This window comes from Onychomys torridus, chromosome 4 (genome assembly GCF_903995425.1).
Source record: "Onychomys torridus chromosome 4, mOncTor1.1, whole genome shotgun sequence".
NCBI classification, from domain to species: Eukaryota; Metazoa; Chordata; class Mammalia; order Rodentia; family Cricetidae; genus Onychomys; species Onychomys torridus.
In genome coordinates, this window is record NC_050446.1 from 7,885,293 (window position 1) to 7,902,049 (window position 16,757).

Consider the following 16,757-nt stretch of genomic DNA (forward strand, 5'->3'; position numbering starts at 1 on the left):
ATGATGTTGCCGTCAGTCACTCCAGGTTTCCTGTCTGCTTCCTCGTGGAGCTGCCTCCACAGTTCACACCCTCCACAGTTCACACCTGAGGTCCTGAACTGTTTTATCATCACGGCTATACAGGACTTGGGGAAGGACACTCTGAAACTGTTAGGCATTAATAAGCTCTAAAAGCAATTTCATGGCTGGACTAAAACATTATGAGGAGGCTCCAAGGGAAGAGGATTCCAGCAGCTTCCCCCAGACAGTGTGGGAAGACCACAGCTCTTAGCAGTTAAATTGCCATGAGTAGATTTAACTTCTGGATCCCACCTGTGTGTGTGCCTGTGTGTGTGTGTGTGTGTGTGTGTGTGTGTGTGTGTGTGAATATAAGTGTTTGAACATTCATTCACACATATATATTCTGCCAAAAGATATCCCATCACTATTTTAGGACCATTTCCCTGAAATAAACAGGCAACCACTTTATTTGATTGCAGTTATGTTCTGTCTGGAGTGGGATCCCCTCCTTCCCCCTCCCCTTCACTCTAAGACTTTCCGAGAAAGGCCTATGAATGAAGCAGAAGTTATTTTAGAAGTTGTATTTTACATGGGAATTCCCTGTTTAACATTTTCACGACAGTGACAACTGAGGAGTTTGAGAGCTCTGGTGTTGGAAGCCTTGGCCGTGCAGATGGCAGGCAGGCAGGGGACACTGTTATTTTCACAGGATCACTGCTGTCTACTATGAGGGGGCGGACTTTTGAAGGTAGCTAGGGACAAATGTCACAGGGACTTAGTTAATGTACTTGGTGGGGGACTGTCAGAGGCGGAAGGCAGAGCATATGGCCAGGACATGAGTTGACAGGCTGCCAGCAGGGGGGGAAGAATGTGGTGCTAAAACGCACCCAGGTTAGCTGAGAAGACTCCATGCCTTATAGCACCGAAAAGCCCCAGCTAATAAGGAAATGCTAAGAAATACTAGGTAATCTTTGCTCATGAATAGGGAAGAAAATAAAAGAAGCCACCAGACTGTCCCCTTGTGAGTGAAATGTGTGGAGGAAGTGGAACTCAGGTTAAGGTCACCAGGTCAGAAGCCAGGGAGAAACTTTGAGATTAAAAGCTCACCTGAAGGGGCTGGAGAGATATGCTTAGTGTGAATCAGGCTGTGGGTGTGATACCCTGAACCCCCACCCCCCAAAAAAGACTGACTCTAAAGGGCACTGGCTGCTCTTTTAGAGGGTCTGAGTCGCAGCACCCACATGGTGGCTCACAGCCATCGATAACTCCAGCTCCAGGGATCCAATGCTTTCTGGCCTCCTTGGACACCAGCCCACATATAGGGCATGGATATATGTGCAGACTAAACAGCCATATGCATTTAAAAAAAGAAAAGAAAAAAAAAAAAAAAACCTTACCCGATGGCCCCTGAGATGGCTCAGTGGGTAAGGGTGTTTGCTACCAAGCCTGATGACCTGAGTTTGATTCCCACATGGTTGAAAAGAGAGAGCCAACTCCCACAAATCCTCTGATCTCCACATGTGTGCCATGCTGTGTGTGTGTCTGCCTGCCTCTGCCTCCCAAGTGCTGGGATTAAAGGCGTGTGCCACCGCCAACCACTCCCGGCTCAGTCATGGATCCTGATCTCCTGTGACTTAGGTGCCATCAAACAAGACAAAAACAGTCAAAGCAAGCAGAAGCTCATGTGCCATGCTGGAATGGAGCCCCAGCCTGTGATTGCTTAAGCTCTGTGACGTGAAACCGGGACCGTGAAATGTCTTCATCAGCAGGGTGTGGTTTTTAAGCCATGTAGACCTCAGACTGTGTAGTGCCACTGGATGGCTTTTTTTCTTGTCTCCTTTGAGTAGGAGGTGGGGATCAAAGTGACATATCTTTGGGTTTGTGTGTGACTCTGTGCTGTATAGCCATCCTTGTCTGAGCTGCAGACTTGACTCTGGGCCTAGGGATGTAGCTCAGCAGGAGGACATGTGCTTAGCATGAGCCAAGCCATGAGTTTGAAACCCAGAACTCCTTCCCAAAAGTGACTCTAAACTTGTCAAAAGTTATTTCTTTTTAACTTTTTTAAAATGGGGTTGGGGATTTAGCTCAGTGGTAGAGCGCTTGCCTAGCAAGTGCAAGGCCCTGGGTTCGATCCTCAGCTCAAAAAAAAAAAAGTATTTATTAGCCAAGTGGTGGCGGCACGCACCTTTAATCCTAGCACTCGGGAGGCAGAGGCAGGTAGAACTTCTTGCGGGCCACAAGAGTGTATTATAGAGTTTCAGCTGTGTATTAAAACTAAACTTTGACTGGCCAAGGGTCTGTCAAATGGGAAGCCATTTATCAAGGAATATTTGGTGTTATACCGCCTTAATATTCAGCTGCGCCTTGCTATGAATTTCTTGTGGGCTCATATACTGTAGACCATTTGACAGAGAGTTGGGCTTCTCAACCCTGCTGAACCTCTAGGTAACTAACTCCCCCACTGAGCCTAGAAGACTAGCAGGCTGGAGATGCATAGCTTTGCTTCTTGTGCAAATGGAGCTCAGACCACCCCCTTCCTTCAGGCCTAGGGGCCTGGCAGAGAGATTGACTGAAGACAAGAAGGCTTTCGCATAACCAGGTGCAATAGGACTGGAGCAGAATTCCAGAGACAAACACAGAACTGCGTGGCCAGACAGAGGGCAGGAAGACAGAGATTCTGGAGAGGGTAAGGCAGATCTCTTATAGAGTTTTTGGAAAGCCAGGAGTAAGGAACTAGGAAGGCAAGATGGAGGATGAAGGAACAGAGGAGGAAGATGAGGTCAAAAGCGTAGGAGCTTACTAAAACTATGAGGACAGGAAAAGTGGGCACAGAGAGGAGCTGAGTGTGAGAACGGAGCTGAAGCTGTATAGATGAATTTTGTCATAGAGGAATAAAGTAACGGACAAAAAGGCCTGGTGTATGTAGTGTCTTTCCCAGGACTCTGGGAGAAATTTTCTCAGGGCTGGCCTTGGGAAAATTCTGTTATCTTTAAGAACTCTGTGAATTCAAGGCCAGTCTAAGCTACATAATGATGCCTTGTCTCAGTAGACAAATAGAAAATTTAGATTCAGGACAGTTTGTTTGTTTGTTTGTTTGTTAAAGCACCTGTTGAACTGGAGGTGTGGCTCAGTGGGAGAGCACTTGTCTGGCAGGGGTGAGGTGGAGTTCTTCAGTCATTCCCTAGTACTCTGAAGAAGTAATTAATTAATTAATAATTTTGAGATAAGCTCTTTCTTTGTAGCCCTGGCTATCCAGAAATTTTAGACCTGGCTGGCCTTGAACTCAGAGATCTGCCTGCCTCTGCCTCCCAAGTGCTGGGATTAAAGGCGTGCGCCGCCATGCCCAGCCTAAGAAGTCATTTTTCAATGCACCTGCTCACATGAAGTGTACAAGGTGACTTGGGTACTGATGTGCCTTTGTTGGCTTTTGTTTATTCTGTATAAATGGGATGTTCTTCTTTTTGCCCCAAGGCACGGCAGCAAGCTCAATTACGTCACCAAATGGCAGAGGACAGCAAAGCCGATTACTCCTCAATCCTGCAGAGATTCAACCAGGAACAGTGGGAATACTACCATACCCACATCCCCAACATCTTCCAGGTAAGCACTCCACAGTTCTCACAGTTTGTGGAGACAGGTTGTTTCTGATGTGACAGGGCCTCACTCTGTAGCACAGGCTGATAGAAAATTACATGTCCACACGGTTGGGCTTGCCTGGCGGACCACCTAACTATTTCCGGTTCAGAATAGCCATCTCCAGGTCAGACATCTCCCAGACCGGGACTCTGTGGCTTTACGTGGTTGCGTAAAGTGTGCACGCAGCCATGTAATCTACGCGCATGCGTGGAGTACCCACACGAGTTCCTGTACGCATGCACGGCCCAACCTTTATAAAGCCGGTGCCATCTTGCATGAGCTCCCTTATCTCCTCACCCACGTGTGTTTCACACAGGCCTGTCACCTCTATCCTCTTTAATAAAAACTCTTTTGTGGTCTTGTGTTTGGGGCCTGTTCCTCGCGAGGTAAGAGCGCCATAATAACTAACACAGGCTGGCCTAGAAGTCACTGTGTACCTACACCAGCAGTCATCCTGCCTGAGCCTCCTGAGTCCTGCCCTTACAAGTATGCACCGCCACACCTGGCTTCCCAAATGTCCACTAAGTCATTTGTTGGGAGTAGGTGCACATGTATGTGTGTGTGGAGGTCAGAGGTCAATTTGGATATATATCTGTACACCACTTTAATGCCTAGTGCCCCTGAGGATCAGAAGGGGGCCTCGAGAACTAGAGTTCCAGATGATTGTGAGGGACGTGTGGGTGCTGGGAGTCGAACCCAGGTCCTCTGCAAGAGCAGTCAGTGCTCTTAGGTGCTAAAGCATCTCTCTACTCTCCCACCCTTTTATTTTAGACTGGGTCTCTCAGTGGCAGCTGTAGAGATGGCTCTGTGGTTAAAAATGCTTACTGCTCTCGTAGGACATTAGAGTTTGCTTCCCAGAGTCCACATTGCCTGCAGCTCCAGCTCCAGGGGATCTGCCATCCTGTGCTGGCCTCCTTGGGCACCTCTGTGGACATCTGCACACACGTGGAATACATAAACTCACACAGACACACACATACAAATAATAAATAAATCTTTTTAAAATACCTTAGCATAGGCTGGCTGGCCAGCAAGCCCTCGTGGACTCTTGTTTTTGTTACCTCAGCACAGGGCTTACAGGTCCATCCCATCACACCCGGCTTTTAGATGGATTCTGGGCACCAGCCTCTGGTTCTCATGCTTGTACAGCAAGCCCCTTCCCTAATGGGCCGACTCCCCAGCCCCACTGAGTGGTTTCCCGTAGTGTGTAGATCAAGCAGTGGCCAGCAATAAGAATGAAGCATGATGCTAACTTGGGGTTCACCAGGTGCCGGGGTGGACGTCCTGGGCCTTCACTGTGCCTGGGTTTTTTGAGGGTTGATATCTTACAACTGTGTCTCTTAGAGGATTGCTTCCTTTGTAAAGGACACTGGCTACAAGAAATGCCAGCTTAGCTTTAGGGGACTTGTGGGGTTTGAGCAAACAAGCATTGTTTCCTTTGAATTATTCTCTCTTCTCTTCCTTTTAAAATCTGTGTGTGGTGTGGGGTGGGATGTGTGTGTGTGTGTGTGTGTGTGTGTGGTGTATGTGTGTATGTGGTTTGTGGGTACATGTATTTATTTGAGGAGTCTCACTATGGACCTCTGGCTGCCCTGGAACTCACTATATAGATCAGGCTGGCCTTGAACTCACAGAGATCAGCCTACCTCTGTTTCCCAAGCACTGGGATTAAAGGTGTGCACCACATTTTTCTGAGGCTGACTCTCTCACTGATTTGGAGCTTCCTGTGCGGCTGGGCTGACCAGCAGTCAGCTCTAGAGATCCGCCTGTCTGTGTCGACGGTGACCGCTTACCCGTGTACCCACCCCACCCGACCGTGGCATTTGGACATGACTGGGGGTTAGACTCAGGTCCTTGTGACTGTGTGGTAAACACTTTACCAACTGAGCCATCTCCCCAAGCACATGGATCATTTCTTTGGCTGCCTTGAGTGTCAAAATGACATGAGAGATTCTGGACGAAGCTCACTGTGGAGCACTGGTTTATCCCACCTAAGCCTGACCTTCCATCCCAGCATGACAGTCAGTCAGGCAGTCAGTGTACAGAATAAACAGATACATACATTATACGTGTGTGTGTGTGTGTGTGTGTGTGTGTGTGTGTGTGTGTGTGTGTGTGTGTACTCCCTGTTTGGAGAATTTTGCCTGGTTTTGGAGACAGAGTCTTGCTGTGTAGCCCAGGCTGGCCTTAAACTAGTGATCTTCCTGCCCTAGCCTCCAGAATCCTAGGGTTATAATTGTTAACATCATGCCTGGCTCCCTACTTGGGGACTTTTATGATTTGAGTTTCAAATGTAGAAAAGCCAAAGTGACTGATTGAAGTACCCACCCCCCAGTTGAGTGTAATTGGGTCCTCAGTGTCCCAGGCCATAGAGAGCAGAAGACCTGGGCTGCGTTGAGGTGGTCACTAAAATGCTTTTGTAAAAGATGGACCGGGGAAGGACATGAATTGCTGAGGATATGAGGATATTAGTAATAAAACTGAGCTGGGTGGGGGCATGCACTCGGATGTAAGCCTAGCACTTGGGAAGCAGAGGCAGAAGGTCAGAAGGCAAAGCTAGTCCTGCCTCAAAGCAACAAAACGTAAAGAATGTCATAGAGCCTCTGTGGTGGGGTTTGCAGTCACTTTCATTGTCGCTGTGATAAGGTTGTCTTACAAGGCCAGCTTCAGGAAGGAAGGGTTTTTGTCTCCCAGCTGAGGGGACAGAGCATGGGCAGAGGAATCATCACAGCAGGATCAGGTGGTGGCGGCTGGTCACACGGCATCAGCAGTTGGGAAACAAAGGATGATGAATACAAATGCTCAGCTCACTTCCTCCTCTTTTTTTAAATTTTCTATATTTTTATTTTGTGTGTATGAGTGTTTTGTCTGCATGCAGGTCTGTGTACCACATGCATGCAGTGCCTTGGGAGCCAGAAGAGCGTGATGAGACCCCTGAATTGGGGTTACCCATGGTCGTGAGTCCCATGTGGGTGCTGGGAATCTAACCCAGGACCTCTGGAAGAACAGCCAGTGCTCTTAACCACTGAGCCATCTCTCCAGCCCCCTCTCCTTATATATAAAGAATTGTTTTACATTTGATTATTTGGTTAGTGTGTGGTTATGCACGTACAGCTGAGGAACTGGTGAGGTGAGAGGTGGCTGTGGCTTTGCTTCTCTGATCTTTCAGCATCCACTCCGATAGCCGGCTCCGGGTTTTTATATTAAGACCGATTAGGATCCGTGCTACAGTGGGTGCATGTATCACAGTGAGAGGAGCGACACACAGTTGCACCCAGTGGCCAGAGAACATTCTGTTTTCTCCTTGCTAGGTGGGTTCCAGGGTTTGAATTCGGGTTATCAAGCTTGGAGGCAAGAACCTACACCTGCAGAGGTGTCTTGTGGATCTGCTCTTTTTTTTCCAGTCTGGAACCCCAGCACAATGAATAGTGACACCCACATTTAGGGTGGGTCGTCCCCCTCAATTAAACTAGTCAAGAAAATCCTTCATAGACATGCCCATATTTGGTGATTGTAGATCCCACCGACTGAAGTCGATGTTACACATCACAAGAGTCCTTCCTGCTGAAACTGCAATCCAATTGTTTCTTTCTTTCTTTTTTTTTTTTTTTTTTTTTTTGGTTTGTCGAGACAAGGTTTCTCTGTGTAGCTTTGCGCCTTTCCTGGAACTGCAGAGATCCGCCTGGCTCTGCCTCCCGAGTGCTGGGATTAAAGGCGTGAACCACCACTGCCCAGCTTTTTTTTTTTTTTTTAAGATCTCATTACAGATGGTTGTGGGCCACCATGTGGGTGCTGGGAATTGAACTCAGGACCTCTGGAAGAGCAGTCAGTGCTCTTAACCTCTGAGCCATCTCTCCAGCCTGGGCTCCTATGCAATCCAATTGTTTGAAGGGCTCACTATGCAGCCCAGCCAGTCACTGAACACAGCACAGCCGACTGATCTATAATGGTACTACAAACCCACAGCCATCCGCGTTCCAGTATCTTCCCCAGAAGTATTTGCAGAAGAACAATATCACCCCAAAACAACTTCCCCAAGTAGTAGTAGACCATTTTATACACGGTCCGATTTTTGCAGAAAATACAAGAGATGGAGGAAAGGCGGATCGTGCGCATCGGAGAGTCCATGAAGACCTACGCAGAGGTGGACCGGCAGGTGATACCCATCATTGGGAAATGCTTGGATGGTATAGTGAAGGCAGCCGAGTCTATCGACCAGAAAAATGTAAGTGTAGTCATGGGCTCCCTCCTTTCCCTCCAGCACCACCTCATGCTTCGACCCTGGGTCAGGGGGCTGCTGGGTGTGGTACACTTTTGCACCTGAAAAAGCCCTTTTATGACCCTCGGTGTCTGGATTTGGTTCCCCAGTCTTTTTGTGTAGAACACAGGGTTGTCACTGAATTCAATGGATTTCTGCAAAGAGGCAAAGCTCTTTAGGGGACCACAGCCCAGTGGCCTGCAGAGTGGGGGGTTGTCACTAGTGCTGGCAGCATCCCTTATTGGGACAGTTAGTATCACTGCCCGGCCCCTGGCGGGCAAAACTGTCCTTCGTTTAAAATCCATACTCAGACCCCTCTGTTCCTCTTTTTAATTACCTCTGGGAAGAGTAGTGTTTGGTTGTAAGATTCCTTGCCTCCCATTTCATTAAGACATGTCAGCTTTCAGTGTCCTTCAGTGATCTCAGGCATCTTTGTGAGAAACAGTTATTGACGTTCCAAAATGAACAACATCCTCCTTGCCTCCAGCTACATCCTGCAGGCAGGCTCCCTTCCGGAGGTGCTCAAAGCATCCTTACCTTGAGCTGGAAATGTTTGTCATCAGTCTTAGTGCCTAATTTTAAGGTCTAAATGAAGCTTCCTCCAATCAGTCTGTTTAAAGGCTTAGTGACTTATAAGCGACATGATAAAAGGGGGAATTTTTTAAAGGCAGAGCATCATGGAAAGTTGAAATGAGATGTGGAAAGCACCTTTGGCTCTCACCTGGAGGCAAAGCTTTTTTAATTAATCTATCTGGTAATAGACACACTATTAAGAGGAAAAAAATCCAGTATCAATAGGATTCTCTTAGATTGACCTCTTCGTGCATCATGAGTGTTCTGGTGTTGATGTGGTTGTCCACGGGTATGATTGCAGGACTCCCAGCTGGTCGTGGAAGCCTACAAGTCAGGGTTTGAGCCTCCTGGAGACATCGAGTTCGAGGACTACACGCAGCCGATGAAACGCACAGTATCAGAAAACAGCCTTTCGAGCTCAAAAGAAGGCAAGCCAGAGCTCAAGTTTGGTGGCAAATCCAGAGGCAAGCTGTGGCCATTCATCAAGAAAAACAAGGTACTGGAAGTTTGGACCCTGCGGGCTGAGGCAACAAGGTGCAGAGGCTCGGAGTTTATCTTTTGGTCTTAATCAAACAAAGCTCTGAACTTCCAGAAAGCGAGAGGGAAGAGTTAGCGTGCTGCGTTCATGTCATGATTCCTACGGTCTCTTTCTGGTGGCGGTCGTTGCCATGACCTCTGTCTTATTGCAGATGTGTTATCACCTGGACTGGGTCACCCACACTAACATCACTGACCTCACGGCCCTTTCACCCACCTCTTATCCTCCCAGACTGCAGGGCACCTCTGCTGGGAGCGAGGGGACAGTGTCCCATCTAATCAAGCTTGCCAGCCTGGGCTTGGTTTTGAATCCATGTTAACCTCTGTCTCTGTGAACATTTTTTCCATTTTCTTTTCATAGCGTGGTATGTAGGTGCATGACAGCGCTAACCCACCGGCCTAAAATGGGATGGAGGTGGCATTACTGCATTAACCTTAGGCTGGATGTTAGAGTTTCTCAGGACAGGACTATGCCGCTGTTTCTCCAAACCTCAGTAATTTAGACCCTCCCCCTTGAGCTGTGTTAGTTTAGGTGCGGAAATGTTTACTCCTCCTCTGGCTTACACTGGATTTGGAATGACTAATGAGAGCCTTAGCTTGCATGTGGCTGTTTGCATGAGCTTTGGGTCACAAGGTTCTGCTGTCCTGTCGCATACTCACGGACCCTCTCCTTTTCACCCCTTCTTTGTGGAACACATCCTACATGGTTTCTTTTGTACCGTGGCATCGATATTAATGGTTTGTGTTTGACTTGCTTTGGATCTTGAATATGATTTGATGCTTTTTTCTGTTTTGTGTCTTCTCGTTTCTGGTTTGTTTTTTTCTGTCACCGCTCATCTCTCACATGTAGCTTATGTCCCTTTTAACATCCCCCCATCAGCCTCCCCCTCCTCCCCCTGCCTCTGCCTCACCCTCTGCTGTTCCCAACGGCCCCCAGTCTCCCAAGCAGCAAAAGGAACCCCTCTCCCACCGCTTCAACGAGTTCATGACCTCCAAACCCAAAATCCACTGCTTCCGGAGCCTAAAGCGTGGGGTAAGTTCCGCTCTGGAATCCTGCGTCTCTTGCGCACTGTGTTGCATGTCTCATTCTGCATAACTTACTTTGTTTGTGAATGGACCCAGTGTGTTTTCCCATAACGTTTAGAGAGAGAGAAAGCTTGAGCCTCGGCTCCCAGAGAACCAGAGAGCAAAAGAATGTCAGAAAGAAAGGAAGGAGCGGAGGAGGGAGGAGGTGTGGGAGGAAGAGAAGGCCAGCAAGCCTGAGATTTGATTCTCCAGTCCGTGCTGGAAGCACCCCACACTTCCCCTTCAGAGGACTGAAGTCACATTTCCTCCTTGATCTCACCAACTTGGTGGGGTCTCTTAAACTGGTGTGGAGAAGATGAGGAAGTGGAAATGACTGGACAGTCAGAAAATATGTGCTGACTAATTACAGACACCGCTGTCTGTAGTGCAGACACCGCTGTCCTAATGTAGCCCAGGACAGAGAGGAAGCAGACCGGCATACTGGTCCCCTTGTGAAGTTAAGGGATGGCGATACAGGTTGGGCAGCCCAAATCCAAAGTGTTTTGAATGCCATCGTAACACCGGGAGTGAAAAATTCCACACCTGACCTCACGTGAGCTGTTGCAGCCATAACATAGCACCAGGCTGTGGGTGTGGCCAGAGGTGGATGTTTACATGAGGCCTGGATTCCATCTGCAGGACCACAGAATCAAAACACAGATACCAGAAGCTTGTTCAAATTACATGTTCAATGCACACACATACATAAAGTCTGGCTGCGGTAGTCCACACCTTTAATCCCAGCACTCAGGAGGCAGAGACAGGTGGATCTCTGAGTTTGAGGCCAGCCTGGTCTACAGAGTGAGTTCCAGGACAGCTGGGGCTACACAGGGAAACCCTGTCTCAAAAAACCAAAACCAAAAACAACACCCCACCAAAACAAAAAAACCAAAAAACCAAAACAAAAAGCAAACAAACCAACAAAAAACATGTAAAAACATATGTGAGTTTTATGTTTAGATTTGGATCTCATTTATCTACATAGATCTCTCGATAAAGTCCGAAGCACTTGTGGTCCTGGACATTCTTATGAGGAACACTAAACCTGTGCATCTCTTTGCAAAGGGACAAGGCACAGTAGCAGTGACATTTATCCAGGCCTCCTCCATTCCATTCTGAGTTCTCCTTGCAGTGGAGCCAGTATGGTAATAGAAGCTGTGGAGCCAGGATCTAAAGCTGGAGAATCTGCTCACACGGTCTGAGAGTCCCTGGCACCCAGTGGGAAGAATTTCTTAGAACATGATTGCTGTTAAGACTCAGGTTCTATGGGCTGGAGAGATAGCTCAGTGGTTAAGGGCACTGGCTGCTCTTCCAGAGGACCTGGCTTCACAACTGTCTGTAATTCCTGTTCCAAGGGGCTCTGACACCTTCACACAGACATATATGAGGGCAAAACACCAATGTCCATAAAATACAAATAAATAAAATTTTTTAAAAAAGACTCATGTTCGAAATCAGGTGTGATATTGCACACCTGTCCTCCTTAAGAGGATCAGAAGTTCAAAGCCATCCTTGACTATGTAACAAGTTCAAAGTCATCCTTGGCTACAGAACAAGTTCCAAGCCATCCTGGGCTAGCTTGGACTACCTACGTGTCTCATTCCAGGCTAGCCTGGGATGTGGGATGTTAAGTGAGACCCTGCCTCAAACAAACAAAAAGTCTGTAGCCTGATGATCAGAGCTTCCCCCACCTGCTGTTCCGTTGTGTGTGGAGTTCCCTGCAGAGGCAGTGGGCCACCTTCCTCCTGGGATCTCTAGCAGCTGAGAGTTGAGACACTCTCCCTTCCTTCCCTCCTTCCCTCCCTCTCTACCTCCCTCCCTTCTCTTTTCTTCTCCTCCTCCTCCTCCTCCTCCTCCTCCTCTTTCTTCTTCTACTTCTCTCTCTCTCTCTCTCTCTCTCTCTCTCTCTCTCTCTCTCTCTCTCTCTCTCTCTCTCTCTCTCTCTCGCTGTTCTGGAACTCAATTTGTAGAACAGGCCAGGCTTGAACTCACAGACATCTGCCTGCCTCTCCCCTCCAGCTACTAGGATTAAAGGCTTATGCCACCCCCTCCCAGTTCAAGACACTTGTGTCTGTGTGGTGCCACGGAGCTAAGTCACCCTTAGAGCTGGAGTTGGATACCAGACCTTGGGCTGGTAAGCAGCATGGCTGGGCAAAGACAGGTCCATGTTCCTCGTGAATGGAAAATTCCCGAGTTTTGTGGTCCTGCTCCAATATCCACTGTCATAGGAAGAGATTCCAAACCTGATTGAGCATTTGTCTCAGGTCCATCTGCTGGTAGACTTCCTCATCTGTAGAATTCCTGTGCTAAGAGAATCTTCATTTTATAGAATCAGCGTCCTGATCCACATCTAACCTCAGCACTCCAGAAGTGGAGGCAGGAGGATTGCCACTAAGTCTAAAACCAGCCTGGGCTTCAGAATGAGATCCCATTTCCAAAGAACAGAAACGGTGCTGGGGATGCGGCTCAGTTGTCTCGTGCTTGCCTATCGTGCATCCCCAGCACAGCATAAACCATGATGAGATGGTGAAAGCCTGCTGAGATCAGACGTTCAAAGGTCCTCCTTGGCTACAGAGTGAGTCTGGGGCCAGCCTAGGCTATGTGAGATTCCATCTCAAAAATAAAATAAAATAATGGGCCAGCGATATGACTCAGCAGGCAAAAGTGCTTGGAGCCAAGTCTGACGACCTGAGTTCAATCCCCAGGACCCAAGCAGTGAAACTCCCAAAAGCTGTCCACACACATAATACACAAATCAATAAAATAGATGAGTAAATAAGAAAAAGTCGTAGGGTCCCCAAATCAAGGTTGAAGGAAGGAAGGACACATTTGAGAGAATTATTTTGCTTTAAGGCTACTTCATATATCAAATTAAAAATCAGACATTTGGGCTGATGAAATGGTACTGACAACCCAAGTTGAGTCTCCAGGACCCACATGGTGGAAGGAAAGAGAGAACAACTCACACAGTTGTCCTGTGACCTCCACATGTGTGCCTTGGTACTCAAATGCCCCCCAACCCCCCCCCCCCCCCCCCCGCACACACACACTGCACAAATATATGTACTCATTTTTTATTAAACAGAAATTTAATTTCCTAAAACTGTCAGGACAGCCACTGTCAGCAGGCAGAGTAGCTTCACAAGTGGATGATGGATCGTGCTGAGCTCTGTTGTTGGGACTGAATGAGCAATCGGCAGCTTCTTGGCTCGATTATGCTGGCTTTTAGAACTCCACTCTTCATCAGAGAATTTCCACGGATGTAACCAGGGTGAGCCAGGCTCAGAGTCAGTTACATCCTGTCACCACAGAATCACTCATGTTTACGAGCATTTGCATCTGTCTGTTGGACACTCATGATGAAATGTGTCAGATGTTTTCACAGTCGCCCTCCGTTTGCATATATGGCCAGTGATGCTACATCACACAATCTCCTGGTCATCGATGGTTTCGTACTTGTGTTCATGGTGTCCCCCAAGTGTGTAGGCAGAGACCAAAGAATGCCTGTGTTCAATTAGTACAAGAAGAGATGGTTTAAAAAAAAAAAAAAAAAAGTCTGATTTAAAGGAAGATTTTTTTTTTTTTTTAAATCACCAAGATGAATTTTATTTCTTACTCCTCACATCTATGTTCAGCAAATTCCTTTTATGGGAACTTTCCTGGATGGTAAGTGCCCTCTCCCAATAACAAGCAACTTGCTGGAAGCTGCGATGTTACTTGTGATAGGCCCTTAGGGTCAGTCAGATCCGATGCTGCTTCTTGCTTTTGTTTTTGTTTTTTGGAGCTGAGGATCGAACCCAGGGCATTGCGCTTGCTAGACAAGCACTCTACCACTGAGCTAAATCCCCAACCCCTCCGATGCTGCTTCTTGCAAGGAAGGGGGCAGGAAGGGAGGAAGGAAAGGGGAGACACTGAGCCTTTGAAAACATCATAAACCCAAAGCCTGGGGAACTGGACTAGGTCGGCAGCTTCAGTGTGTGAGGTGCTGGACCTGTGATGAGTGGGTGGTCCTTGCTACGGTTTCTCATCGGCTTGAGACTGCCACTCCTGAGCGAAGAATGGATTCGGGGAGAGTAACCATGGAACTGTGGTGTGTCTCTCTGTTCTGTGTTGTTTAGATTATTTCATTTTAGTCTTTGTCTGTGTGCTTGTCTGTGTACCACATGTGGGCCTAGCACCCTCAGAGTTCAGAAGAGGGCATCGGACCCCCTGGAACTGGAGTTAGAGGTGGTTGTGAGTCACCTCGTGGGTGCTGGGAATCGCACATAGGTCCTCCCCCAAGAGCATCAAGGGCTTCTAACCACCAAACCTTCTATCCAGTACCCTGTGGCATGTCTTTTAACTCATCACATTTCATAGCCTTCAGATTTGAAGTCTAAGTATCTGGTTTAATGACCAGAGTGTAGAAATTATGTGAAATCATTTCTTTTTCTTTCTTTTTTTTTCCTGAAGCACACCACCACATCAGGCTCAATGTGCAAACATTTCTTAGCATAGCTTAGTTGATTTCTGAGTAATTAAACAAGAGTAAATATTTTTATTTATTTATTTGTTATGTATACACACACCAGATCTCATTATAGATGGTTGTGAGCCACCATGTGGTTGCTGGGAATTGAACTCAGGTCCTCAGGAAGAGCAGCCAGTGCTCTTAACCTCTGAGCCATCTCTCCAGCCCCAAGATTAAATATTTTTGTTGTTGCTGTTGTAAGCCATTTCCTGGGGTATTACAGAGAGTCTATACTGACAGACCTTAGTATTCCATCTTTCCAGGAATTAAAAAAATTAAAGAAGAAGGGAGAGTATCCTCAGAGCTGGTGTGGATGCACACGCTTGTGACCCCAGCCCCTAGGAGGTGAAAAGTGGAGGAATCCAAGATCATCCTCCATTACACATGGAGTCTGAGGCCAGTGTGAGCTACATGAGAGGAAACTGAAGGGGTATGGGAGAGACAGAGATTGATACATGGACGATGGTAGAAAGAAAAACAGATGAAAGATAGATGTTGCCGGGCGGTGGTGGCGCATGCCTTTAATCCCAGCACTCGGGAGGCAGAGTCAGGTGGATCTCTGTGAGTTCGAGGCCAGCGTGGGCTACAGAGTGAATTCCAGGACATTCTCCAAAGCTACACAAAGAAACCCTGTCTCGAAAAAAAGAAAAAAAGAAAGAAAAAAAGATAAATATTAGATAGAAGATAGGTAGGATAGGTAGATGATAGAAGGATAGATGTTAGATGGATTGATAATTGATCGATGGATTGATGATTGATTGATTGATTGAGATAGATAGATACCTAGATACTAGATAGATGATAGATGGATGGTTAGATAGATGATAGATAAAGTTAGTCTTAGGAAATACCACCAAAGTAGAGCATGACATTTTGGAAATCCGTTATTGTGTGTCACGTTCTCAATGTGTGGTTCCTTTTTTCATATATCTTACCTTGTTCTCTTGCTGACTGTTGGCAGACTCAGTCTCTGTGTTATCACAAAGAGCTCATGAAGAGGACTCTAGGGAAACCCACGCATGCCTTCGAGGCTAGGGACTATGTTGTAAGTCTGCCTGTGCTGCAAGTACGCAGTCACAGCCAAACCACTAACCCCTTGGACAGCGCCAAGACTGGGGACCAGTGCAGCTGTAACACACCCACCCCACCAACCAAAATTCCCAACTGAGAGAACTGCACCCTGGGGTGAGGAGGGGGTCTTACAGTATAAACCCAACAGCTATTTTATCCCCAAACTTGCATAGAAAGACCCAGGCTCCCTAACGGACATCCAATGCCCCAGTGACGTCACTGGGAGCTCACAGTCAGGGTGCCGCCTTTTTGTCTAAGTTCTGGTAAAATCTTTAAAGAGCCTGCAACTGCTACCTGAAATGTCCGTGGTGTCCCTTGATATGAGTTTATGGCAGAAATTTACCCATAAAACACAGCTGCAGAATGTAGTCACCAGAAAGAGACAGTTTAGGGCATGGCGATGTGACTATGTAGGAATCTCCATACGTGTTTGCAGCCAGTGGGTCCCTAAGGAGTGATGCCATGAGCTTGCACAACAAAAACTCAAAGAAGCATGAACAGACAGGGTCCCAGTAGATTTCACCAAAGCGTATGTGCTTAGGCACTTCCTGTCCCCTTTCTTTGCGCTTGAGGTTAGTAGCTGTGACCGTCCAATGACACATGGACGAGCTGGCTCGGTTTCCTTCCATGTTATTGAAGCTCGCTTCTCCCAGAGTCCCTAACTGTTGCCTGAAGCTGATGGTGTTTGGTCCCTCGGTGTCCAGTCACACACTCCATGAGGCCTTTGCCTTTATTCTCCTCGGAGAAGGCTTGCTTTCTAATCAGACGTGACCTAATTGGCTGGCTTATGACTTATAACCTGGAAAAAGAATTCTGCACTGAGGTGGCACCTCCTGCAGGTGATCCATCACTGCCCATTCCAGAAAATGGAATTTGAGAGTTTTGGTGTTTCCAAAAACTGAGTGTGAGAATTTAGTATTTCCAGTTTCTCTTGGAACAGATGTTCAATTTTGATCATTTGTTCTTATTTTGAAGTGGTAACCTTCCTATTGATATTACAAATTTGGTTCTAGGATATTTCGATTATAATCTCAAGTCATGAAAGGAGTCCTGTAGAGAGCAAATAGTGAGTCGGGGTTTTGGAATTTGCATAAGATGGTGTGTGAG

The 16,757-nt window shown here is 47.2% G+C and overlaps 1 protein-coding gene across 1 annotated transcript in view; it reads left to right on the plus strand.

The window, feature by feature from the left end:
• Fnbp1 (formin binding protein 1) overlaps positions 1–16,757 on the plus strand; it is a 111,243-nt gene that overhangs the window by 80,375 nt on the left and 14,111 nt on the right. Inside the window, exons 6-9 of the mRNA XM_036183393.1 lie at positions 3,472–3,600; positions 7,715–7,861; positions 8,769–8,963; positions 9,855–10,037. Coding sequence (XP_036039286.1) covers positions 3,472–3,600; positions 7,715–7,861; positions 8,769–8,963; positions 9,855–10,037 — 654 coding nt within the window. The remainder of the gene's footprint in view (positions 1–3,471; positions 3,601–7,714; positions 7,862–8,768; positions 8,964–9,854; positions 10,038–16,757) is intronic.